Source organism: Pteropus vampyrus, unplaced genomic scaffold (genome assembly GCF_000151845.1).
Source record: "Pteropus vampyrus isolate Shadow unplaced genomic scaffold, Pvam_2.0 Scaffold18, whole genome shotgun sequence".
In the NCBI taxonomy this organism is placed as follows: Eukaryota; Metazoa; Chordata; class Mammalia; order Chiroptera; family Pteropodidae; genus Pteropus; species Pteropus vampyrus.
The window spans coordinates 13,278,466-13,304,667 of NW_011888799.1; the positions used below are offsets into that span (position 1 = coordinate 13,278,466).

Genomic DNA, 26,202 nt, shown 5'->3' on the forward strand with positions numbered 1-26,202 from the left:
AATTTTTTTTTTCTAAAAGTCTGAAGTTGGGAGGGAGAATAGCAACATAGGAAAGAGAGGACTGCTTTGATGAAGAACACATAATCCAGCACTGATGTTCTCTGAGTACTGCAGATGTCTAAAACTGGCAACTCTGACAAACAAGTAGAACAAGTATTGTCTATCTGTAAAAAGTATCCATTTTACAGATGGATACTTTCGATACTAAGAAATAGGCTAAGGGACCAAGACCTCTGCCCAAGATCACAGAGACAGTAACTGGGAGAGCAAGTATACCCAAGCTCCTTCTACTTCATTATACCTTTTCCTGAAAGGAAGAAAAAATTGTAAAAACCAGTGCTTACTAATATATAAAGAAAGCAGAAATTTTGAACTGAATCACTTTTAAAGACCTCCACAATTTTGAAATATCACTCATGTATGTTTTCTCAGATACCTAGTATGCCTAGAATTTAAATTACAGGCTATTTAACTCACAGGATGTTGAGAAACACATGGGCTGATGAGGAATATGAAAGATACACTAGAAGTGTATTCCAATTCCCTCAACAGAACTGGGAACTGGGTTTGGTTTTCCTTGAGCACCTTCCCACTTTGCCTCTTTGCATCTTTTTGTCATTTACTCAATAATACTAACAGAATTGATGCCAACCCCTTGGAAGGACATGAGGAGAAATGTATCACCTGATATGGAGAGATATTTAAACATAGATCAGAGTGGTAAATGTCGTTGATGCAGGTATAGTCCTATACAGGGTAAAAATGTGTTAATTTATTTATTTTTTTTTTTGTAAATAAAATTAACAAAGAAAAAAAATGTATGAAGAAATGCATAGGAGTGAGAATCACCAAATTCAAGATAGTTATCTCTGGAAGGGGGCAGGGAAGGGAATTCAATTGGGGCTTCAACATCTTCGTAAATTTGTAATGTTTTTCTTCTAAAAATGGATGGTGGGTACATGGGTGCTCATTATGCTATTCTATATAGCACTGAATAATAAAATTCTTCAAAACTGAATTTTAATAATAAAAGAAGAAAAGTTACTAAAGGCCTATTTGCTGGAATACGGGTTATTTTCATAGGCCCCTTGGTCTTAAATTGTGGAATTTTACTCCAGTGTTTGAAATATTTTTTATATAACAAGGCCAACAGAAGGCTAAAAACTAGAATGTTCTTTGAATAAGGCTGGCTTTGACTAAACAGGTTAATAAAATGGAGTTTGGAATTGAAATGTCTTTCTTTTCATTTAGCTTGACCATGCCCTTCATACCAGTAGCTAATATACTCCTGAATCTAGGTGGATGAACTAAGGGGAAATGAATCGATTACCTGAAAATATTCCCAAAGCATCATCAACTTCAGCAAGCTTTCAGCGTAAACCATGTAAATATGCAAATATAATACAATGGTTCAGGTTTATTGCCATGCAGAGGTACAAAGGAGGGATGCCCATTTTCAATACAGGGTTAGGAAAAGCTTCACAAAGTACCTCTTCAGATGGGTCTCAAGAGATGAGTATAGTATATAACTCCTGTTTGGCTGTCCATCATGTCTTCACCCTCTCGTTTCTCCAAGTTATGGATCCTGACCTCTGGCCACAAGAGTGAATCCATAACCATGCACTGACCAATCATAGTTCCCCATTTCTTTGGACCCAGTGATTGGTCCTGAAAGAGGCATAAAGGTCAAATAGAAATTATCAGGATTTACCTAGTCCTGATATGTAGACATTGGGAGGGAAAAAAATTCCTTTTTCATCTGGGATTACTAAAGTGGTATTAGTGAAGCAATAGTCCCCTCGAGATAGAAAAGGTTTTTTGGCAGCAGGAGGGAATGAGGCTAAGAGTCACGAGGAGCAGAGACAAGCAGAAAGAACAAAGGGAGAGGGCTGACAGCATTGAATCCTTAGTCCCAATTCCTGGTAGTTCTCAAGTCCCAGGTTCTTCTAAGTCTTTTTCCAATTCTGTTAGGGATCGCAATATCCTCCCCAGAGGCACAAGCCAAATATTTATGTGTTGCTTAAGGCTCTTGGCGTAGTGATTCACTTCTGTGTCCTGATTAATATTTTGAGTAAACAATCACCCAATAGGCAGGGCTGGGAAGCAAATTCTGAGAAGAGAGTGGAAGGTGCACAGGCATGAAAGCACAGCAGCATTAGAGAAGAAAGTAGCCTAGGTTCAAGGGGACTGGGCCTGTTCAGAAATAAAGCCAGTGCTGTAGGCAAAGTTCAGGCCAAAAGACCTTTATTTGCTTTGACCCTCCCTACAAGTACCTACCATGAGCATCTCATCTCCAAAGATCAAAATACCTCAGCAGGGTATTCCAGTATAGAAACCTTTGGTTAAATAAAACTTGGTTAAGTAGTTTTTTGCTGCTGTCGATACCTCTTTATATAATAATAGAACTAATTTTCCAATCTTTTAATTGGATCCATTATACTATACAATAAATGGCATTGCTCTCTTGAGGCAAAAACTTAGTTTTGTTCTTGGAAAAATTCAGAAACAAAGCAAGGTCTGGTAGCTTTTCAAGGGCAAGATCATTCTTTATTCATGTTTTTAACCACATTGCCTAATACCGTTCTTAACACATGCCACATCTCCATAAACCTTTTGTGAGTGAAAAAGAAACTTAAAAGGAATCTTACTATGTATATTTTAAGAATGCTTTAACTTTAGTGAATCTCAATGAATTACATGTATTTGACATTCCAAATATTAAAAAAATTTTCAGATGTATGCACATGGAATCAGGGCATAGAGGGTATTGGTAGAATAAAAGAACAGTCCTAATGAATACTGTCATCAATCATATTTTTATATCTTCTTTAAATATTTTACAAATTATCAGGAAATTAGCAGATTTCCACTGCTACAAGAGGAATCCATGTCAATGTCTTTTTTCACTTGGATCATTAAAGTAGAACTGCTAATTCATCTCTTATCCATTCTTGAAAACCTGCATTTATTTTTCCAGAATTTTAAAAATGCAAAGTAAATTACATCAGTCTCCATTGCAAGTGAAATAAAATCTCATTTTCTTAAAACATCTCACAAGGCCCCTCAGGATCTGGCTCCCGTCCACTCGTTCAAACTCATCACTGGCTACATGATTGCATGTCCACCATTTTCAGTCCCTCTAGTCTTCTTTGCTCCAATGCTTTGCTTCTCTTGTCTTGGGGTTTCCACATAAACTGTTTTCCCCTCTATACATCACCTGGCCAACTCCTACTCAATTTTGGTAATATTCATAATTATATATTGATTTGTCTATTGTTATGTATATGCTTAACTCTTATTGTTCACTTTCCCTAATAAGACATGAGGGCAGGGCAGGAATCATGTCATTTTGTATATCCAGCTTTTATCACAATACCTAGCACACAGAAAATGCCCAATAAATAAGTAGTGGATAAGTGAAAGCATAATCAAATGAATGTACACATCTTATCATTGACTTTCTGAAGGAAAATCTCTAGAAGCAAAGATAGCAATTTCAGACTAGAAAAGAGAAGGCATCATGGGTAGGGAAGTATTTGGGGGTCAGCGAGGCCATCAGTGAACCAATCCTTTAAATCACATGATATCTGTACTTATTTCCTCTATCGAGGCATGAGACTGGCCCAGCTTCTCCTCTCATGGGATGACACCCCACCCCTTGTTTGCAATAGATTAAAACACCTCAGAACCCAGCAAGTAAACATACAGTGAGAGCTTTTGGTCCCACAGTATGTAGTCCTACCTTTGTGCCCCTCGTCTCTGTGACAAACAGTAAAACGTTATGCATTGCTTATCCACTTGCACTCTTTCAAACAAAGACTCTCCTCAATGCCATGCACTCCCCAGAGTTCTGGCTTCAGTTTACTTTCTTTCTCCCTTCTTTAGCAATCTTATTTACCCTATCGTTTCTCCTATTACCTATTCTGGAAATTCTCCAATTTTATCTCTAGCTGCAATTTATCTCTCAATATCTAATCCCAGAGATTCCAGATGAATATTTGAATAGCTCCTCTCCCAAGTAGCAATCACCCCAAACTCACTAAAGTCAACACTTAGGCAATCGTCTTCTTCTCTATTACATCCCTGTCTGCTATTTAAATCTCCATTCCCCAAGATATCCTATCTACACTGGAGTTATTGTTGACTTCTTCTCATCAGTTCCCAGCACACAGGAGTAGGCAAACACTTTCTATTTTCTCTCTTTTGTATTTCTTTGATCTGTATCATCCTCTCCATTTTGATTGCCATCCATCTCTCCCCAGATCCTTAATTTATTTCCTCGAAATCTAAACAACTTAAACAGTGTTCTAACAAGTCTTTCCATCTGGCATATGCTCTAACCCATTCTTCATTCTGCTTTCTGCTGTCTGAACAATCTTTCTAAAATATAGCTTCTTATAGGCTCCTCCTCTATTCTGAATCTCCTAAGGCCCATCAGTGGCTACTGAAGTAAATAGAAGTACTGTAGTCTGTCATTCAAAGCTCTCCAAAAATATTGTTCTACTCTCCTTTTCTTCTCAACATATTTCCCATACTACAGCCAAATGAAAATATCCCATACCTTGTGACATATGCGTTCTTTCTTCATGTCTCAAAAGGGAAAGTTCTTTTCTCCTGTCAAAATCCCGCTTATCCAGTTTACTCAGAGTACTATTTATGTATTTGCAAGTGCTTATCTTATATTGAGTGATATTATAGTTGGGTACTTGGATTATCTTACTAAATAATTATTTACTTGAGAGTTAAAGATAAATCTTATATATAATCTCTCAGAAAGTTTTTATATAGAAAAGGTCATGGGCACTAAGAAGGAAGCATGGACACTGAATTTAGGCAGACTTTAACAGAAAACCCAGCTCTACCACTTGATTTGTCATTTAAACAAAGTCCCTAAACTCAGTGAGTCACAGTTTTGTCATGTTCAGAATGATGAAAATGAGGCTTGCTTTCTAAGTTAAAGATACTATATATACAGCACCTAACACAATGTCTGGCATGTAAGAGGTACCCAGTTAATGGAAGGTACTGTAATAGTAGTAGCTATTATTACACTGTAATAAAGAATCAGTTCATATTGCTTAAACTAAACAAATTAGCATAATTAATCTTTCCTGCCCACCAAGAGGTTATAATCAGACTGGGGAAAGATATCACTACTACATGCTAACATAAGTAACCATCCTAAACAAAAAGTAACACAAATGATGACATCACCAGTAATTTACAAAGCTGTCCGAGAAGCAAGATTTCACTTCTTTCTGAAGGGGAGAGGGCATCCCCTTGAAGGCACACAGGCCCTCAGTAAACTCTTACAACAAGAAATAAGCCCAAGAATAGGTTTATTCTGAACAGTGAAGGGTTACTCTCATTTATTTTTTTCTTTTTGAAAAATCAAGCTTGTTTTAAATGAGCCATTAATTGTTTATTTATATCACTAATTACTGATTTCTTTTTAAATTAACTTTTTATTAAAAGACATTCTAATAGGGGGGTGGGGAACTGTCTTGAAAGGGACTACTAGTTTGGTCTGATAGGTTATCTGAAAGCTCTTTTCTCCTCTGTCAAAATCCCACCCATTAGTGCTACTTGCCTATTTGCAAGGGCTTATCTTATATTGCTTACAAAGGAGTTACTTTGTTCCGGGACCTCCATGATACCAGTTGCAAATAGTAAATGCTTGAAGTTTTCAACAGAAAACTTCTAGGAAGTTTTTTATAACAGATTCAAAAGTAGGTTCCTATGGTAGGAGTCTAAATGGTCTTTCTCCTTGTCATAAAAAAAATCTTTTTTAATGTTCAACCTCTCACACCATTCATTTTCCAGCATCCATGGCCCTGTTTGGAGGGGGGAATATGGGGGACTTCCTAGCCTTTCTAATTACAGCTACTATCATATACACCAGTGCCAGAGTGTATAGCTATAAAACTACTGACTATTCAGAAAAATTCAGGTTTTAATGGAACAATTTTGAGAGAGATGAGAATATCAATTGATGAAATTTTCTAATGGTGTTAAATCTACCTCCAAAACCGAATGTGAAAATAAGAAAGGCTATTTTAAAAAATTGATAGTGAAGTGTTGTGAGTATGTGTGTGATCAAGAATGATTTAGGTGATTCAGTGTATTTTCTTTCCTCTTTCTCCTTCTTCCCTCTCAAGAGGAGAAAACGGAAACTACCTTAAATTACCAAATCTGGATTCATCTTGGAATCACCAAGTATTTTAGTTTAAATAAAGGCCTGAATGTTTTAATCATCAGAATCTATGAAATGTTGCCTTATATGGCAAAAAGGATTTTGCAGCCCTGATTAAGTATCTAGAGATGGAGAAAGTATCTGGGATTACCCAGGTGAGCTCTAAATAGAATCACAAGTGTCCTCATAAGGAAACTGAGGAAGATTTGACAACAGAAGAGAAGAAGGTAATATGACCGTGGAGGCAGAGATTGGAGTGACGCAGTAACCATGCGAACACCAAGAGGCAAAATGAATAGTAAAACATTCCAATCACTCACTGAAGGAAATTAAGACAATCCCCAGCTATGAGGTTGTAGGAAGAAAGGGGTCAGAGAAAAAAATACTTAGAAGCACCGCTAACGCTATGTGACTCAGCACTTTCTGTTTGGGGTCTTTAGTTACAGAGCAATTACAGTAGGTCCAGGGAGAAGGGGAAGCAGAAGGGAATCAGACAGCTTCTGGAAAACAAAGGGGCTTCCTGTAACCTGTGTGTTCCTGCTGTAGGAAGAAGGTCTATGAAAGTATTTTACCCTCTCACATGGTTAGTTTCCCAGCAGTAGTTACTCAGCAACCAGTGTGGAAGATGCATGCCTACCCATCTGGAATGGGCATCTGGATCTTTTTTAAACAAGACTAAACAACTGATCCTTGTTTTTAAAAAATTTTCTGTTTCTGTAGCACTTTTCATGTTCAGGGCAAACAGAGAGCCAGGTGAAGGCTCAGAAATTGAAACCTTGCCCCTGTGTTGGAAGAGATGTAAATCAATGTGTTCTTCAAGGGAATTTCTCACCACATACTCCATTATATACATATTCTTTCTGGAGAAATGGAGGGAGAGAGGAAGAAAGAGGAGATATAAAGAAAAAGGAGAAAAATAAAATAGGAGCATGGGGGCAAGAAAGTCCGAGAAAGAGAGAGATACCATCGGGTGCTTGTGCGTGACTCTCTTTCATATGGAATTAATGGTGGTTTAATGGGGTATGAAAGGATGTTTTACTGGAAACAATGAGGAACAATTGTCTAGCTCACGTTTCATTTCACAGGTCATTATTGCATTAAGAAGTAAATCGACCAAGTCCGGTAAATAACAGTCTGAGTATTGCCCAGAGCTTCAAACCAACAATTTTAGCCATCACTAACTAATATCTCTGTCATTTTAACCCTTGCAGGGTAGTGCTAGGGGGCTAAACAATTACAGTCTTCACCCAGCTCTAGCAGGTGAGCATAATTCATTGCCCCTCTAGTCCCTTCTTTTGCAAAACCCAGGAGGCCATATTTTAGCATTGCTGTTTTGTTGATGAGCCAGCCTGAGCCCACTGCAGCTCTGGTGGCCTTGAAAAACAACCCCCATTTTAGTGAGTGCTGCAGGCGTCTTTAAACAGACTGCTTTTGCTGCAAAATTAATTGCTGCAAAATGCAGTGTTCCCTCATCTAAGCTTTTGCAAGCTCATACTCAGCTATTTGGGCAAGCCATAGATATATCTGAGAGGGCCAGGCGAATGAGTTGCTTTCTTTTATTATAGAAGTTCATATTTGTGTCACCAAGCATCATCAGGCACTGGACATCCAGGATTTTCTAATGCCTAATTTTTGTTTCCCTTTACTCAGGGGCAATTGGTGGATGAGGCAAATGATGGCTCTATTTAGAAGTGATAGCAAGTAAATAAATACACCAAAGATAGTTCATAGTGAACAATTATATTTAAAATACATACTTAATTGTATATCAAAATAAAATATTATCATGCTGTAAATTATAGCAAAAATGAGACCAAAATCAGGTTAAGAATTGTAATGTTACATAATCACATTAAATAAACCAGGTTATGCTGATAATTTTTTCATCAAAACCTGATGTTCACCCTGCACATCAGATGTGGAATGCTCCACATTCCTACCATAGACCTGAAACGAGATAAACTAAGTCTAGGTTCTTTCCTGAGAGAGAAGAAATCCTTTAGTGACAGCATCAGTATTCCAACTTAATATTTATTTTATATTCTTCCACTTGCCACAAGAAAAACTAAGGCCTCACAAAGAACTATGGTAAGCTGAGCAATAACTTTCCAAAGATGTTCATTCCCTAATCCTGAACACATGAATCTGACAAAGGAACTTTGCAGATATGATCATGTTATTGATTTAAACTGGGGAGATTATCTCGGTAGGCCCAGTCTAATACTACACATCCTTAAAAGCAAAGAACTTTCTCTGGCTGGAATCAGAGAGATACAATAGAAGAGAAGGCAGAAGAGGTTCAAAGCATGAAAGAGACACAATCTATTGCTGCCAACTTTGAAGATGAAGGAGACCATAATTTAGGGAATGTGGGCAGCCCCAGAAGCTGAGCATAACCTCCAACCTATAATAAGCAAGGAAATGGAGACCTCAGTCCTGTAATCACCTGGAACTGGATTTGGGCAAAAATCTAAATGAGAGTAGGAGCAGATTCATCCCTGGAGACTCCAGAAAAGAATGCAGTCCTGCCAACACCTTGATTTCAGCCTTGGGAGACTCAGAGAAACCAGCCAAGTGTACCAGATTTCTGACCTGCAGAACTGTGAGATAATACATGAGTGTTCTTTTAAGTCACTAAATTTGTAATAATTTGCTATGGCAACAATAGAAAACTAGCATAAGAACCAGCTAATATATGATGATCAAATATTCAAGTCTTCACCCCAGCCAAAGCCATGATAAATGAGGCCAGTGGTAGCAACAGAATAGTGGTTACTAGTATTTACTCAGTGCTTATCCTGAGCCAGGCATGGGGCTAAGTATTTTATATACTCTGTGTCTTTTATAGCTCCTGGATATGTTCTTTTGCCTTAAAGTGTTTAAGCAGAAAGAGAGAATATGGCCTAGATGTGAGTTAGTCTGGTTTCTACATGGGCAATGCTCAAGGAAATTGCATCTTACCAACATCACTCAAAAGGGAAGAGGTTATTACCCATGGCCACATGAAAAGTCAGCTTGGACTTCCTTTCTCCATGGCAATTACTTTCAGGAACTTATCTTTAATTTTTATTAATATTTCTCGTGTGAGGGAGCTAAGCAAATTGGAACTGTGTCCTACAGGGAGTACCTAATTCTGTAGTAAAAAGATTGACTTCTAGGTCTAGAATTTCTGTTCTTCTGTCTCCCTTTTTTTGACATGCTTTACATAATAACCAACTCATTTTTCAGGATTCTCACTTGTTATATAAATGAGTTTTACTATCATTATCCTTATTAAAATAATAAGTAATACATATCCTTGATTTTTAAAAAATGATAACTTTCCAGTTGTTCCCTCTGTGCAGTGGTACTGCAGACCAAGATGGCAGAGGGGGAAGAGACTGAGAGCCTTTTCTTTTTCATTGCGTATGTTTTATTGTTTCATTCATTCATTTAACAAAAATCTTTAGGATAATTTCTTAAAAGTAGAATTGCTGAGTCAGAGGTATAGGTGTTTAGATGATTGCCATATATCAGTGATATTCGAGAACCAGATTTGAGAACTGTTCCTCCACATTTTTCCCCCACACACTAAGATTATCACACTTTTAAATCATTGCCAATATAATTGGCAAAATAATACTATTAATATTAATTATACTAGCTAGTGGTCATTACTATCTCAGGAGTAATGGTGGACACTATTGTTGAGCTTATCTCCTTTAATCTTTAAAATAATCATATGAGTATATAAAATTTATATCCTGACTTCCTAAGCAAGGAAACTGAGGCTCAGAGAGGATAAGAAACTTGCTTGGTGTTGCGCATCTAGTAAAAGCACATAATCTAGGCAGCTTGACTCAACAGAAGAGCTCTAACCTGTGCTTTGGTTATGAGAGAAACTGGGATTTGTGTACATTGGCATTTATATTTATTTTGCACTTTAGAATCCTTTGAATATTTTTCAATTGGTTTGTTCATTTTTGTTCTTAAATATTAGTAAGTTTTTTTGTATGTATTAAAGAAATTAGTCCTTTTCCATATTAGTTGCAACATTTTTCTTAATTTTTGAGTTGTTTTAAATATTCTTTGTAGATGTTTTTATTTCTTATAGGGTCAAATTTCAAATATTTGCATGTTTCCTAGATTTTGATTTATACTAAGAAAAATCTCCACAACTCTAACTTCACTAACATTTTCTGGTAATTCTAAGAATTCATTTTTTTTTTTATCTTTAATCCATATGGAATTTATTTTTGAAAAAAGGAAGATATGAATTCCTAAATTTTCCCTAAGTGATTAATCAAATGCTTTGACATTATTAATTGAATGATTTCTATTTTCTCATAATTAAAAATATTATCTTTGTTATAAACTAAGTTCTCAAATACATATGGGTCTATTTCTGATTTTTAAAAACATTTCGTTTCATCCATACATCTGTTTCTAGGATACTTTTAATGATTACATTCAAACTGTCAAAAAATAGCATTAGTTTTTACATCTAGTGAGTATGCAATATATGTAGAAATAACTGAAAACGAAGTCAAAAAAATCTTTTAGATCTATAAAATTAAAGAGAGAAGGTCTCAATTATGAACTTGTTTAGCACCTATTGACAAGGCACAAGCATTTTATTTATTGGTGGAGCTGCTCAAGTATTCCCTGCCATTAAAATGAACACATATACACTTGCACAAAATATGAAATAATCAGACAAACAACATCCATCTTTTTTAGGTATGAAATAAACAGAAATTTGAGCTCCTGACTTCTGAATCTTTCGATACTATTTTACTAAAATAATGAAAACAGCAATGAAGGATTTCTCCATTATTAAAATTTGAAAAATAGAAACACAGTTTATTATTCAATGAAGTACTAGAAATAAATACAACAGTGGGGAGAGGAATGAAAAAAAGAAAAGAAAAAAAGAAAAGAAAAAGAAAAAGAGAAAGGAGAGAGCCAGCATATTATCATGGCAAAAAGTCAAGTGATTTTATTTAGTTATAGGTGTTCAAAAATAAACCCTCTCGTGGAAAACAAATATTACTGCTTCTCATACAACAAAGTATAGAAATGCGAATAGACTTCTTAATAAAGAGTTATTAAGTTGAGGCAAATTCCCAGTCTCAGAAAACCTTGATGCTTTGTTTAGAGGATTGGGTATTTGTTCTCCTGCTAATATAAATAATCCAGGGCTAAGCAAGTTTCTTTCTTTTACGGTTATATTCCCAGAACCAATTCAGTGCTGTCTAGAATGGTTTCTAATTCTGGGTTTAATTTCTAATCCCAGAAACTCAAGATGCATCTGATGACCTATAAAAATGACATGAAAATGGAATTTAATAGGGATGAATAGCCTATCACATAGGTTAAAAAATCAATTCTCTTTAATATTTGTCACTCCAGAACAAGGGAAGAAAGTTACTCATATGGTAACCATAGCTACATATAGCTATTTGGCCCTTGAAATATGACTAGTGCGACTGAGAGACTAAATTATAAATTGTACATCATTTTAATTAATTATAATTTAAAGCCCAAAACTGATTATTTATTGGAAATGTTTAGGTATATTTTGAACAATATGTAGATATGAACCTACTTTTTCAATTGTGAAATCTAGGTACAGATCAAATACACCTGGTGAAAATGTAGTTTCTGAATTGAGATATGCTGTAAATGAAAAATAAATAAAATTTCAAAGACAATATGAAAAAAGAAATAGGAAATATCTCAATACTTTAGATCAATAGATTAATCTTAAAATGATAACATTTTGAATATAGTGAATTAAAGTATATTATTAATTTAATTTCATATGTTTTATTTTACTGTTTTAACCTGTCCCCTAGAAAACTTAAATTACACTTGTGTCTTACATTATTATTTCTATTGGACATTGTTATTCTAGGTAGGTAATATTCTGGTTTCTACATTTTGGAAAAATCATTGACAAATTGAAGAATGTCAAAAATATGCCAGTCTAGAAAACAAAGACTTAAAAAAAAGTTTGTCATGTGTTGACTAACAGAAGGAATTTAGAATTTCTATACTTGAAAGAGGAACATTGGATTATTATAAAATCTTTACTATCTTTGAATATGTAAAAGGCTATAATATAGAAACAATTAGACAATTATTCTGTCACATCATAAGGTAAATTGGGTCACTGGGTAGAAATCATAGAAAGAAGATCCTAACAAGTACAATTATTCCAAGTATATTAGGCAGCCCTTAAGGAAAGGAATTCCCACTTTCTGAGAAAAGTAACAGAAGAGGCCGTCTATGCATTGAATGGAAAGTAGAATAGATTGACCTTTGAAAAATCACCCAAATTAAAGATATTAAAATCTTATTACTTTCCAACTGGTATCTACTCCTGAAAACTAATAAATTAACATGAGGCAATCTTTCCCCAAATGCATTCTGAAACAAACTAATTCCCTTGGAATTATACTAATGTGTAGTATGAACAAGTATTCTCTAGTTAAAAAGTTTGAGAAGTATTAGATAACACAAATTTAAATGGTATTTTTTAATTGAATTGAAAGACTTAGAACCTTTAATATTTTAATGCACACAATGAATCTCCAAAATGGCAATAGTCAGAGTTTTCAAAATTTATTTGGTCACAGATCACATTTTTCACAATATCTTGAGATTAGTGAATGGGAAACATTCTTTAAAACTGCATACACACACACACACACACACATACACACACACATATTAAGTAAATATATAAAATTTACTTTGTAAAACAGTTGACTAGAAAACTAAATTTGAATTTTTGACTGTTATTCATTTATTCATCCATTTATTCATTTATTCCCTCATTCAGCAAACATTTATTAAACATATATTATGTTCTCAGGATCATATTAAAATTCAAAGATGTTTGCCTTCAAGGTGCTCACCGTCTGATGAGAAAGTAGGCTTGTAAAGAGATGGCAGTAGAGCATGAGATGCCCTATAATGGAACTGAGTGATAGGTAAAGCCAGGACATAAAAAGGCAGAGACCCAACTGCATGTAAAAGCCAAGGAGCCCTCCGCAGGGGAGCTGCCGCACTGTGACACAGGACAGCCCTGTGCCTGTTGCTTCTAAACACAACGCTTTTACTTTCCTCTTTCATATATGCCTTTGAAAGTATTACCCAATGGTCTAGGCTCATGGCAAATTCCATTTCCCTCCTAGAACCTCTGTCCACATCCCCAACTATACATGATCTCTCCAATTAACTTTGTGCCAATTTTACACCAACTACTTACCTCTGTTGTGTAGACTGGCTCTCTTGCCCCCATGCATGAGGGCAGGAGTGACTTCTTATCTACCTTGATGTCTCTTCTGGGACACCCCAACAGAACATAGTGCTTTGCTCTCACTGGGCACTCAAAGAACATTTGTCTAATTTGGAAAACAAAACAAAACAAAAGATCCCTACATAGACTCACTGAGGGAAAAGAGAAGCTACGGAAAAATTACCATAATAAATTTTTGGTCTCATGACCAAAGATCATACTACTCTTTTGTCATCACAAAGCCTCCAGTGGGCAATACCAGTAATATTCTTTCCTTTGATGTGACAGAGATTAGTACAAACTAATTAAAAAATGGTTATATACGTGGCTTTTTGTGGTTATTACATTCTTTCAAAAATGTTACAATAATTGACAGCTATTTTTTAAACTAAAAATCTATTTGCCACCATGTAAAATGGAAATATGTGAATTATCCAGTTAAACATATCTCTGTGCAGCACCCTACCAGATGATTCAGGCCACATAATGATAATTATCTAGAAGTGGTTAAGAGCCCAGATTTTGGAGTCAGACAAATATAGATTTAAATCTTGGTTCTGCACATTCTAGCTGTGGAACCATGAAAAATTAGTTAACTCTTCTAAATCCCTATTTCTTCAAATGCTGAAAGGGGATAACAATCGCTACATGACAAAGTTGTTGAAAGGATAAATGGGAATGTCTATAAATCACTTACCATACTGCCTGGCACATGGAATATGCCAGATAAATGATAATTGCTAGTATTGCTAGTTGTGAGGAATAATTGCTGGAATAATTATACAGTCTCTGTTTGCTTTATTCTGTATAGACAGAACTATCTGTGTGAGGAAAACTGATATATCTAAGAGAGCTAACGATGGAGAATGTATAGAAAGAGCTAACGATGGAGAATGTATAGAAAAAACCCTAGAAGGAGGATACTGTGCATAGTATAGCCTAGTGTTAAAAATCTGGGTTCAGTCCTGAACCTTCTATTAATTAGTTCTATGTCTCTACATCAGTTTCCACAGCTACAAATGGAGGGAATATTGATCTCATAAGATAGAGCCTGTCGACGGCATTAAATTAGATGAGATAATTCATCTGATGGTCTTAGCACAGAGTCATAAACATGGTGGATACTCCACAAGTATTAGTTGTTAATGGAAGAGTTGAGGAGTAAGACGATCTCAAGGATAAAATGCCTACATTGAAGAAAGGACAAGGAAATTGTTCTCGTGGATCATATGCCTTTTCACATCATCCTTTAAGAATTACACGTGAAAAATCATTCCAGTTCACAGCATAGACTATTCAAAATACAGTTAAATTTCGTATGCCATTCATTGCCTGTAGACTAAGCAAGATATAGGGGCATGAGAGAATAAGGTGAAGGAAAGGGGCTCTTTGGGTTTTTCGAAGCATCACTGGAAGCTTTATCCTCCTCTGCTTGGGATGAAAATCCCTGCAGCCACATATCCCAAAGATTCTAATATTTTCTGAGACTCCACTGTGCCTTTATATTTTAATACCCTGACATCTGGAATCCTAAAAGTCTAATGTTTAACCATAAATATCTGCTGAGATTAAAGAGCTATATACTGAGTTTCAATCTTTGGGGTCTATAATTGCTTGGGAAAAGAGAATGGTATTTCCCCCTCTAGCTAGAAGAAAAAGACCTCTGCAAGCACAGATATTGGCAGACAAATTTTCTAAAAACCATTTTCTTTTTCCATTCTGTCCTTTCATTTTCTCCCTCCCTCTCCCTTCTCCCATTTTATAATACCATCTTGCTGTCATTTCCAGAACAAATGGGAAGAAAGAGAAGCCTAGGAAGCTTAAAGAAAAGACACATTTCAAGATCTAGCAACAAAGAGTAGAGAAAATGCTAGCCACTCTGTCTGTTAAGCAGCTGAGCCTTCCTTTCCACATTACTCGAGCTTTCCCATTATTCAGTTAGAAACCACTTCATCATTCTATGAGCTGACAGTCAAATGCCAGCTTTATTTTCTTTTTTATCCAACTAATCTTTTATTTTTGATTTGAGGCCAGTCACTTTTAAGGTCTCCACAATGGTTTATAACTTTCCTTCTCAAGAGGCATCCAAGAAGTAACACAATTTGAAAAATGTTTCTTACCCTCTCATAGTAAAGAATGAGAAACTCTCACCTGCCCTGAAGGTATGTTTGGTCAGAAATCCTGGTCAGATCACAGCACTTTGCTGGGAATGACGTCAAGGAAAGTGTAAGAAAAGCTTATCATGAATTTAGGTTTTGACTATAATAACTCAATGTAGAATTAAAAAAAATAATAAACTTAGCATTGTACCCATTTTTATCCAGTGATGCATTATGAAAGTGATAGTTTGAGATCACTCAACTCACTTCAACACTAGGAAAAATAATCTATATTTTTAAAAAGTTTTGATATATTCGTATGTTTCAAAGACGTAATTTAGACTGTAAATACTCCTCTATTATTTTAGTTAATATTCTTTTCCCTTTTGGAAATATATCCAGTGTGTATATAAGCAAGTATGTTTGTGTCTACTGGTCTTTGGCACAAAGAGCTAGTCTTGATTTGTCATGAGAAATTGAAGCTGTCCAGTTTTTAAATTAAAAATGTTGTCTTCTTAACATATTTACTTCAAAAGGAGCATGTAACTCTTTAGTAGTATAGTATAGTATCCTCAAACCTTCACACAGCAGAATCACTTGGGGAGGGTGTGTGCGTGTGTGTGTGTTTAAACACAAAGGCCAAGGCCTCACACACACCTATTGATTCAAAATCCTCTCAACATACAAATAAATGTTTAATGTCCTAGGTGATTCAAATGAAAAGCCAGCTTTGGAGCCACCGTCCTAAGCCCATCAAATGTATCCCCTAAGCTGAAGAAATTTTGGTAGGAGAGCAGGGTTTTTGTGTTCTGTTCCATTTTAAAATTTCCAGTCTTTTGAGGACCAATACTTTTAGAAATGCAGTATAACTTATCAGACAAATTAAGCTATACAAAATAAAAGCCCAAATTTTATTTATTAGATTCAAACACACATAAAATTACTCTGTCATATTGCTATGTATCTAAATGATAAATTTCTGTAGTTATCTCACTGTGCAAGAGTTTATGGGCCAGCACAGGTCAGCGAACCACTCATGGAATAGTGCATCTTAGGTCCCCATTATCTTCAGCTTCCTAACTACACTGCCTGCTCTCAGTTTTGCTCCCACTCATTATCCATTTACTCTATAGCAGCTTGTATGATCTTTTCAGAAAATGAATAAAATCCTTGTCACTGCCCTTCTTAAAACTCTCCAAAACCATCTTATTAAATTACCGTGGCCTATAAAGAAGCTGGATCTTGGCTTGCTTCTGCCATTACCTTTCTCATTCACTACACAACAGTCCCACTGGTCTTTCCACCCACCTCTCAGACACACTGAGGCCATTCTTGTCTTAGAGCCCCTGCTCTGGCTGGTCCTTCTCCAGGGAAGATTCCTCCCTCTGCTCAGAGCAGTGACTCCTTGCTCCTCATTCATGTCTCACTGGAAATGTAACTCTATTTCAAAGAGCAACTTCTTTATACACACACACTCTCAAACTACCTCTCTAGCCCCAAACCCTACTTTATTTTCTTCATAACTCTCATTGTTATTGGAATATTTTTACTTGTGCATATACACACATATCTTACATATGTGTATATACATACACACATCTTACATATGTGTATATACATACATACACAAAGTATAAAGATTTCTACTGGAACATAAGTTTAATAAAAGCAGAAACATTATCTTCTTTCAACTATAGTGTCTATCCCTGGAAAGGCGCTGATAGACTGTAGGTGGTCAAAATGCATCCACTAAATGAATGCAAATGCCAGCTTTAGCCCTTAGCACACTAAAGGTGTTCAAAGAATGCTACCTTCTATTTTATTTCCCTTCTACTGTCTTCGTCATGTCTGAGAAAATGTAAAATGTCATTGAAACTAAAGCTCTGATTTTTTTCAGTCTTCCCTCAACACCAGTGTTCCACATGTATGAACTGGTCTGAGAGGCGATGTCATCCATTAGCAGTCTGGGACAGATGGAAATGAGTTAGAAGCAAGTGGAAAGCTTTGATATCTATCTAGTCCTACCTAAATGGGATATTAATTTCAAGACTTTGTTTTCCTACATGATTTTGGACTTTTAGATTATCAGATGTCTTCATAATCAAAGTAAATCCATTTCAGAATAAAATGCAAATTGTTCTTTGAGGATCTCCTGCTTGGGATGAGCTGCTTTGCCCCCTTTTGTCATGCATGTTTCAAAGTCAGCTGCCAAGGCAAACTTACAGATAAGTACAAAAGAAAATTAACAGCTTATATTTCCCCTGGCTACATACCCTGCATTACACAGATAAAAAAAATCCACTGGCACAGTATACCTCATAGTTGATCCACATGGATAATTTTTGCTTCCAATACTAGAGTATATGACAATATGCCAGGACCTGTGCATATCCATATGAGTGGGTAGTTTTGCATGTGAACTTATATGTGCAAATAAAATGTTTTTTTCAAATTAAAAATAAACCTCAAAGGCAATGAACTACAAACTGTTTGTTAATGAAATTGAGAAAGGACACAAGAGTGTGTTAAACTCTGCCATTTAGAATAAATGTGACAGTTGGTTCCAGTGATCTCCATTTTCATTTTGCTGCACTGCTCTCACCGTTCTATAGAAAATAGATTCTTGTCTCAAAGAGGGAAAATACAAAAAAGACATCTATTCTCTTAAGATTAAATTTGTCCTTTTCTCATCCACCAGATGTGAACAGGAATTAGAAAGTAGCATAGAAGAGGATAGTTTAAAAAATAAAAAGGAACTTGAATTAGGGAAAGAGGGATCCATTCATATTTAGGAAGTCAAAGAAAAACACTGCAATTCTGTTAGCACCCGGAAGGCACCATTTACTATGTGCTGTCTCCTTCACTGAAAGAGGACACAGATTGTATTTTTAGTGCAGTAAACAGTAGATTCTACTGCAGGAATCCTTGCTGTTGGTACCTACAGCAACCTCATTTAAAATGCTAAAAAGCTTTAAAACATCAGAAATTTAAGGCAGTCAGGCATATATACCTCCCCGTATACATCCGGTCACTCACACCCAAACTCATTATTGTCCACAAATTGATAATAAATGGTATGTAATAGTATAATCCCTGACAGAGTTTACCACTGAATCATGTTTCACAGCCAAGACAGAGAGTGATGAAAATAAAATATACAGTAATGCAACCATGAGCAAGAGCATGTTTGTGCCTAAACAGTGTATTTATTTTACCACATGGTAAGCAACCACCCAGGAGTTCATCAAAAGAACATCACTATTCACACATGGAAGATTTGACAGATATTTTAGAGCTCCTGTTTGTAACAGACATTTTCAGTGCAACACCCATATGTTTTGGCACTCACCTTCACAAAGCAAAGACTTCTACTACAAAACCTACAGAGAAAGGTTTTTCCTGACCACAGAAAAGAAAACAATTGCCCTGTGTTCAGGAAAAGTCAAGGGGCTGGAGAGTTATTGTCCCCCGTAGTATCCCTCGGTCAGAGATGAAAAGGGATTTGAAGTATAAATACTTTAGCTTCTTCATGGCTTAGCTGGGATAATTTTGGGTAATGTTCCCACGGTCTCCTGGAGTTCCCCCACCAGACCTGAGCTCCAGCTTTCCATAGCAGTAACTGGTTTGATGACACAAACTTTACTGGCTTTATTCCTTTCCTTATCTCCGCCACTTCTCTACTTTCCTGAGTTCACCCCCCCTCACACACATACACACTACTTGGAATCTAAAACCTCTATCAGGGTCTGCTTTTGGAGCAATCCAATTAAGACACTATCCTCAGCTCTTATTCTTTTGTGAAATGTAATTTTTCATTAAATATCCTGGGACATGTATCCCCTGTTACTAATTCCACAGAAACGTGATCCTCACCAAAAACCACAAGTTTAGAAAAACCTCACAATTATTCACGTGTTTATTTTAAAGTATAAGGCTGTGTTCTCTATAGCATAAACACCTGTAACAGAAAGCTAATTAAGTAAATTTAGCAGTAAATAGAAGACTAGTTGCCTATCTTTTTTTATCTTTTACTACTCTGCACATATTTTCTCAATATATACTTTTCCCTCTACTTCATTCTTCTGTGCAAAATGTATTTGATGGTTATATTTGACAGATGTAACCAACATATCAAAATGAATATTTACTCTGCATGTTCCATATACTTAGCACTGACTTTTTAAAACCTATACTGTAATCTCCACAGCTTGTCACTCTATTGCAAAGATAAGCTTTCGACCTATGAAAAAATTTGAGAGAAATATGAAAGAGTATTGAAGCATGAAATTGTATGGTAATTAAAAGACTTACGTAAAACTTCTCTAATGACAAATGGCATAAAGTAGTAGTAGTTCAAATGGAAGAAAATGGAAACAAGTAAAAAGACACCTGGAAACTTCTTGATTCCAGCATTCCACATTACAGATAAATCCTTAAACCAATGACCTGAAGGCCTTTATTTCTTCTGTACATTCTTGAATGGTTTGGGGCAAAGAGCATTAATAATCTTGGTTATCAATAATTCATTCATTTGATCAGTTCATCAATTAATATATGTTGAGCATTCCCAAAATATATAACAATAAACAGGACAAAATTCTTGCCTTCATCAAATTTGCACCCTAAACTGGTAAATGGTAACTCAACAAGTAAGGAAGTACATTTATAATATAATTTCAAGTACTGGAACTCTGACAAAAAAAAATAAGCAGACTTAGCAGGGCTAGAGAATAGTGGAGGAATATTTATTTTTGTTGTGTGGTCAAGGATGGCTTCTCTGAGGAGTTATCATTTGAACAGAAGTGAGGACAGGATTTTTCTGGCAGAATAAATAGCCAATGCAAAGGACCTGAAGCAGGGATAAGCTTACCATGTGAAAATAAAAATAAGACAATAATGAGTAAGTAAAAAGGGTATCACAGAAGATGAAGTGAGAGAAGTAGTCAGGAATCAGATACTACAAGATTTATAAGCATGTAGTTTGGATTTTCTTCCGAGGGGGATAGAAAGTCATTAGAAAGTCGGAAGATCATTCTGGCTATCACTGAAAACTAGACTATAGGGTACAGGAGTGGAAGAAAGAAGATCTTTTAGAAGAATATTCCTTTGTCAGGTGAAGATGATGATGGTTAGAAGTGGGAGAATTTGGATTAGGAAAAAGAAAAATAAATTATCACTCATTTTTTTTAACTTAAATAACCTCATGGATGACCGCACCAATTATTGGGGTAGAGTCAGCTAGGCAAGAAGCAGGTTGTGAATGGGAGCAGAAATCAAGAATTTCATTTGGGGTATATAGAGTCTGAGTTGCCAATTATACTTCCCAGTGAAGTCAGTTGGATATAACAGACCAAAGTTCAGAGTTGAGTCAGGCTGCAGATATAAATTGGAAGTCATCAGCATTAAATGATATTTCAACCTTGAATGTGGGAGTAAGATTGGGGAGAGAATAAAATAGATCTGAGGACGTACTCCTGGGACATTTATACATTCAGAACTTAAAAAGGGAAAGAAAGACTAAAAGAGAAATCTGAAGAATCAATCATTGAAGTAGGAAGAAAGCTGGGGAAATTCTTTAGATTTACTTGTAGCAAGTTCTACCTGAACTCAAATTAAAACTCAGAGTCTCACTGTTTGTGGAAGTAGGACAGTGATCTCTCTAGGGGTCCAGTTATAAAAAATGATAGCTAAATGAGCTTTGGTTGTATAAGCAAGAAGAAAAAGGAATTTTGATGACAGCCCCTGTCCCAGGGGACAATTAGAAGATGAAGAAAAGGAAGGCAAACTGTATGCCATGTACTTTGCCTCCCTCTCCAGATGCAGCCCTTTAGTCCTTATGGAAGAGAAAGATTAGTTAGAAGCCAGAGGACCTGATTCCAGGGCTGACACTGTGAAATGCTGAGCACCGAGAGTGCTGCTTCAGGCCCAAGTGACCAAGTTAGCTCTGTGCACAGAGATGGTGCTGAGAGTCTGTACCTCTGACATAGACAAATACAATCTCATGGCAGCCACAGGAGTGATCATGACATTTCTTAATCACTCAGCATTCCTATGATAAACGTGAGCTGAATAATGTATTAGCACAAATTTCAACGCTAGAATTCAATTCCTCTCTAGAATGTTTTGTCCTCACTAGACAACACAGCCGAAACAGCTCCTTGGCATGCATGTTCCCTCTAATGGAAGCATCGAGTTTCGATATAACTGACCTGTGTTGAAGAAGGATCCAGTCCATTCAGCCTCAGTTTTAGGAAATACCGAAACTGGTGGAGGTAGACCCAGGGCTCTGCCATCCAGATCCTTAAAGAGAAACTTTCTTGGACTTTCACAATCTGATTCAGGGCAAACAAGTGTTTCTAAATCTTTCCTATGAAGATAGATACAGAGTAACTCTCATTTCATGATAAACAACACAAAGAAAACATTGGTATTACTGATCTGATGAAAACTAAATTCAACATGATTTTATTATTATTAATGTGCTACAGAAAGATGAAATAAAACTGTATAGAAAAATGTCAGTTCCCAATTATATGGTTAAAAAGAAAGACAGTAGTATTATTAACCAAATATTCTAGATATACAGTCTTTACATAGAGTGCTAATTTTCTAAAAAGCAAGATACAATAACTCCTAATTCTAATATCTACCGAAAATAATGTAATCGCTTCTTTGTGGAACTTTGGAGAATTGCAGTATTTTAAGATTATCAATATAAACATCAATTATATTTGCACTACATACAAACAAGATAAAAAGAGATATTATCATTTAACAAATATCCATTGAAAATCTACTACTTACAGACTGAGAAATACAAAGGTGATAAATATATACATGGTTTCTATACTCTCAGAATTTAGAGTCAGGCAGGGTATATAAACAAGCAATAGGCAATTATAACATTGAATTATAGCACATTTATTTGATTTCCCTGATCTAATACTTTTAGGTACCATTAGTAATAATATTAAATATTTATTGCATGCCAAGTATGTGTTCAGTATTACTAATACAAGGAATTAGATGCTAATATCATTTAGCTTTATAACTATTTCATTCCATAGGTAAGGCATGAACATAAGGAAAGTTGGACAGTAGAAGAAAAAGGACAGAACAATCCAAATTGCATACCTAATTATGTTTACATACCAAGAGTGGCTCAGGATGGGCATCTTGTAGAGAATGGTGCTGGACCAAAGACATAAACTTTCCAATTAGGGTGATTTTTCTTAATTCTTTTCTTCCAACTAAAGTTTTCTCCAGTGTTGTGGGGAAGAAACAGTAGCCCAACTTCCCTGCTCCTGACCTTCCCACTCCTTTTTATGGGAAAAATAATGCCTTATCTAGTTTTCAGATTCTTGAACAAAACTCTCAGATCATATTTCAAGAATAGTAGTCACACCTTGTTTGAGTGCCGATATCTGTCTAAGCCACATCACTGAATTCAGGGATTTCTGACAGTAGACATGGTCTCCTTCTCCCCACTAGTCCCTGCACAAGGGCTCCCAATCTTCCTTTCGAAGACTAGTGACATCATACTTTATGGAAGATTCAAGAATTAAGGTCAATTTTTTCCAGTGATTGAAAACATTCCAAAGAAATGTCTCTTTCAAAGACAAAACAATAAAACAATATCAATAAAACTTGCACTCCACAACTTCTGCCCTTTTTATTAGTCAAAGTCACATGGCTGAGCCCATAGTCAAGAGAGAGAAATAACCTCTGCCTCTTTAGTGAAAGAGATTGCAAAAGTCATATATCAAAGCACATGAACATAGGAAGGGTAAAGAATTGAGGCCATTCAATTGATCTACCATAACTTTCCAGGACTTACTTCTATTTCCACTGATGATTTTATTCTTTTTAAAAACACATTGAAGGATTTGAAGAATTGCCAAATACTTCATAGATATGGCTTATTATAAATACTGAAACTGGTACCTGCTTGGTAAAGGAGGAAAGTAGAACTTGTTTTTATCTTTGATCTTTAGCATCTTGGTCCTCTCTGCTGTTATGGGATGAATGATTCCAGTGTTCTCTGCAGTGGGCAGAATGCAGACATCTAGGTCATCACTATAGCAACTCTTCACAAAACTAGAAAAGGTGACATCTGAAAAAAATTTTTATAAAGATATCATAACATTAGATCATGTAAACTACCAACCACAAATATAAACTACACAATTAAATACTCTTTTATTAATGTATGTTCAGGATTCAGTTTAAACTATCTGGGGTAATTCCGGGAGTTTACATAAATATTGACTTAAAATATCTGTAATTCTTCAAGATATAGACATTGTTTATAAAAATCTAACAGTAATATCTTAAGAGCAATACTTTTTATCAAAGATTTGATTTAAATCCAATGAAGTGTGAATATATTAGTCTAAAAGAGGTCTGATAGAAGATTAACTGCATAGGTTGTAGTATAACTGATTTTATTCCTGGTTGCCCCACCAACTACTAAACCTCAATGAGGAACAATTTCTGCATCTAAATTCCCCCCTTGGAAAAAAAGGGAAAAAAAAACAAAACACCTAAGAGAACTGTCATATAATCAAATTAAATTGATGTGAAAGCTCTTCAACATGTACAAAGCAGTAACTTTTTAAAGGAATCACTCACTGTCACTATAAGCCATCATTGTGATTATTAATACACAGCAGGTGGTCAATTGGATACCAAGCACTGGATTACACTGTACCTTTCTGTTGATACAATCTCAAAATAGAACAAAAAAGTTCTATGCACAGATGTATGAAACTACATTGTTTGGATAAGCCCAAACATCTTACCTTGAAGTTTCATAATTCCTGAAATTGCATGGCTTTTTCTCACTTTGTGCCATGGTTCCTGAGGCCACCGATTTGGTTCTGAGGTGAATATAGGCCACAGAATACCAACTCGACCCCCTCTTGGGTTAGAAGGAGCTCGGTCTGTTAAGGTCAAGTTGGCAGAGCAAGGCTCAACCCTATCCTGAATGCAGTCAAAAGAGGAGCTAGTGGCCACAATGACTGAGTTCCTAAGCACAATCTGCACATTTTCAATGGGACTCTGTTGAACAGAAGACACATATACTATCACCAAAAGACCAATAACGTTGTCCACCAGAGTGATGTTCTCTATCTCTATGCTGTTCTCCACATGCAGCATGGCACCGTAGTCAAAGTTCTTGAAAGCCAAAAAGCCAGAGATACTAGTACAGTTGTCAAGTTCACTTTCCTTATACAGATGAAGGCCATGAAGGCTTGAGTGGGCCACATTGTCAGACCAAAGGGCTTCAAGAGAGGAACATCTCTGGCCTCGGATGTGAAAGCCAAGTCTCTCTGATCCTGCCACAATGTTGCCACGGAGATTGATGTCCTTTGCCTGGTTCACTTTGATTCCTGCCACCCAAACCGTGGACCATGCTGGCTGTGTCATCAGAACCACAAGGTTATTGGAGAGAGAATAGGCATGACCCTCTAGATCCATGCCATGTCCAGCTGTGTTAAATACTATGTTGTCTTTTAAAGTGATCCCATGATTGGACACTGCATGAATGCCCCCTCCACAGCTTTGATGCAGAGTAGAAGATATTATCCAGGATCCTGCTGACACATTAGTGAGTTCAATGGATGAAAATAATGGTGACCCAAAGTTCCGAATTTCTACATTTAAAAGTTGAAGAACACCTGCAAACAAAATGCATATCATCAGGTACTTTTTTCTTCCCCACAAAAGGCAAAGGATAGTTCATTTATGGGTACCAGAATAATCATATTTTTCATTAAAATGTAATTGCTTATTCTCAGCATCAGCATATTTCATGCCAGTGAGTATCACTAACAAAGTATGAATCTTTAGAATATCACATTAATGCCTAAAAAGGTTTCATGTGCAAGCTGGAGAGTCTGGTGATATGATGGGGAGAGAGGAAAGGAAAGATAAAAACAAGGGATGGGCATTGGAGATAGGCACAGCTAGCTTAAAGATTCTACGCATTTGTCTGCAGAGATAAGTCAAGGAACTAGATAAGAGTGAAGGGATAAATATGGATTCCTGGGCACTCACCTCAAAGTCATATCTCCCTCTCTGTGTCTCAATGACCTCATGTGAAAAGGCCATAACCATCACTACAAAGATATTGTACGAAGGAATATAATGGCCAATTCTATAAAAACATTTTAAGCATTTCTTAAGAATATAAGTGAAAAATTTATTTCTGCTCAATTTATGTCAAGAAACATGACATTCTTTACATACTTCTTAATTTAAGAAATGGTAGAAACAACAACGCATTTTCAAAATCATTTTAAAGACCATATAAAATTTCTTCTGTATTTTTATCTTAGTCACACTATATTCTGTTTTATTTTCACAATAATTAGATTTTTTATATCTTTTATGTCAAGTGAGGTTAGTGAATTATTTAGTCTTATCAGCAATTTTATTTGGACCATTTAAAACAGATATTGTTAAAACATGGCATAAAATATATCACTAGATTGATTTAAAAATATGAGTACAAAATATGTCAGTGTGTGTATTCTTAGTAAAATAGTAACACAATTATATAAAAAAAATGAGGTAAATTTATAATGATAATATGTAACTCATATAGCACTTACTATTTACCA

The 26,202-nt window shown here is 35.8% G+C and overlaps 1 protein-coding gene across 1 annotated transcript in view; it reads right to left on the reverse strand.

Moving 5' to 3' along the window:
• Nucleotides 1-26,202, reverse strand: part of LOC105288587 (fibrocystin-like) — a 301,050-nt gene that overhangs the window by 84,463 nt on the left and 190,385 nt on the right. Inside the window, exons 22-24 of the mRNA XM_023527696.1 lie at nucleotides 24,379-25,257; nucleotides 23,522-23,690; nucleotides 21,787-21,944 (exon numbers count right to left, since the gene is read on the reverse strand). Coding sequence (XP_023383464.1) covers nucleotides 21,787-21,944; nucleotides 23,522-23,690; nucleotides 24,379-25,257 — 1,206 coding nt within the window. The remainder of the gene's footprint in view (nucleotides 1-21,786; nucleotides 21,945-23,521; nucleotides 23,691-24,378; nucleotides 25,258-26,202) is intronic.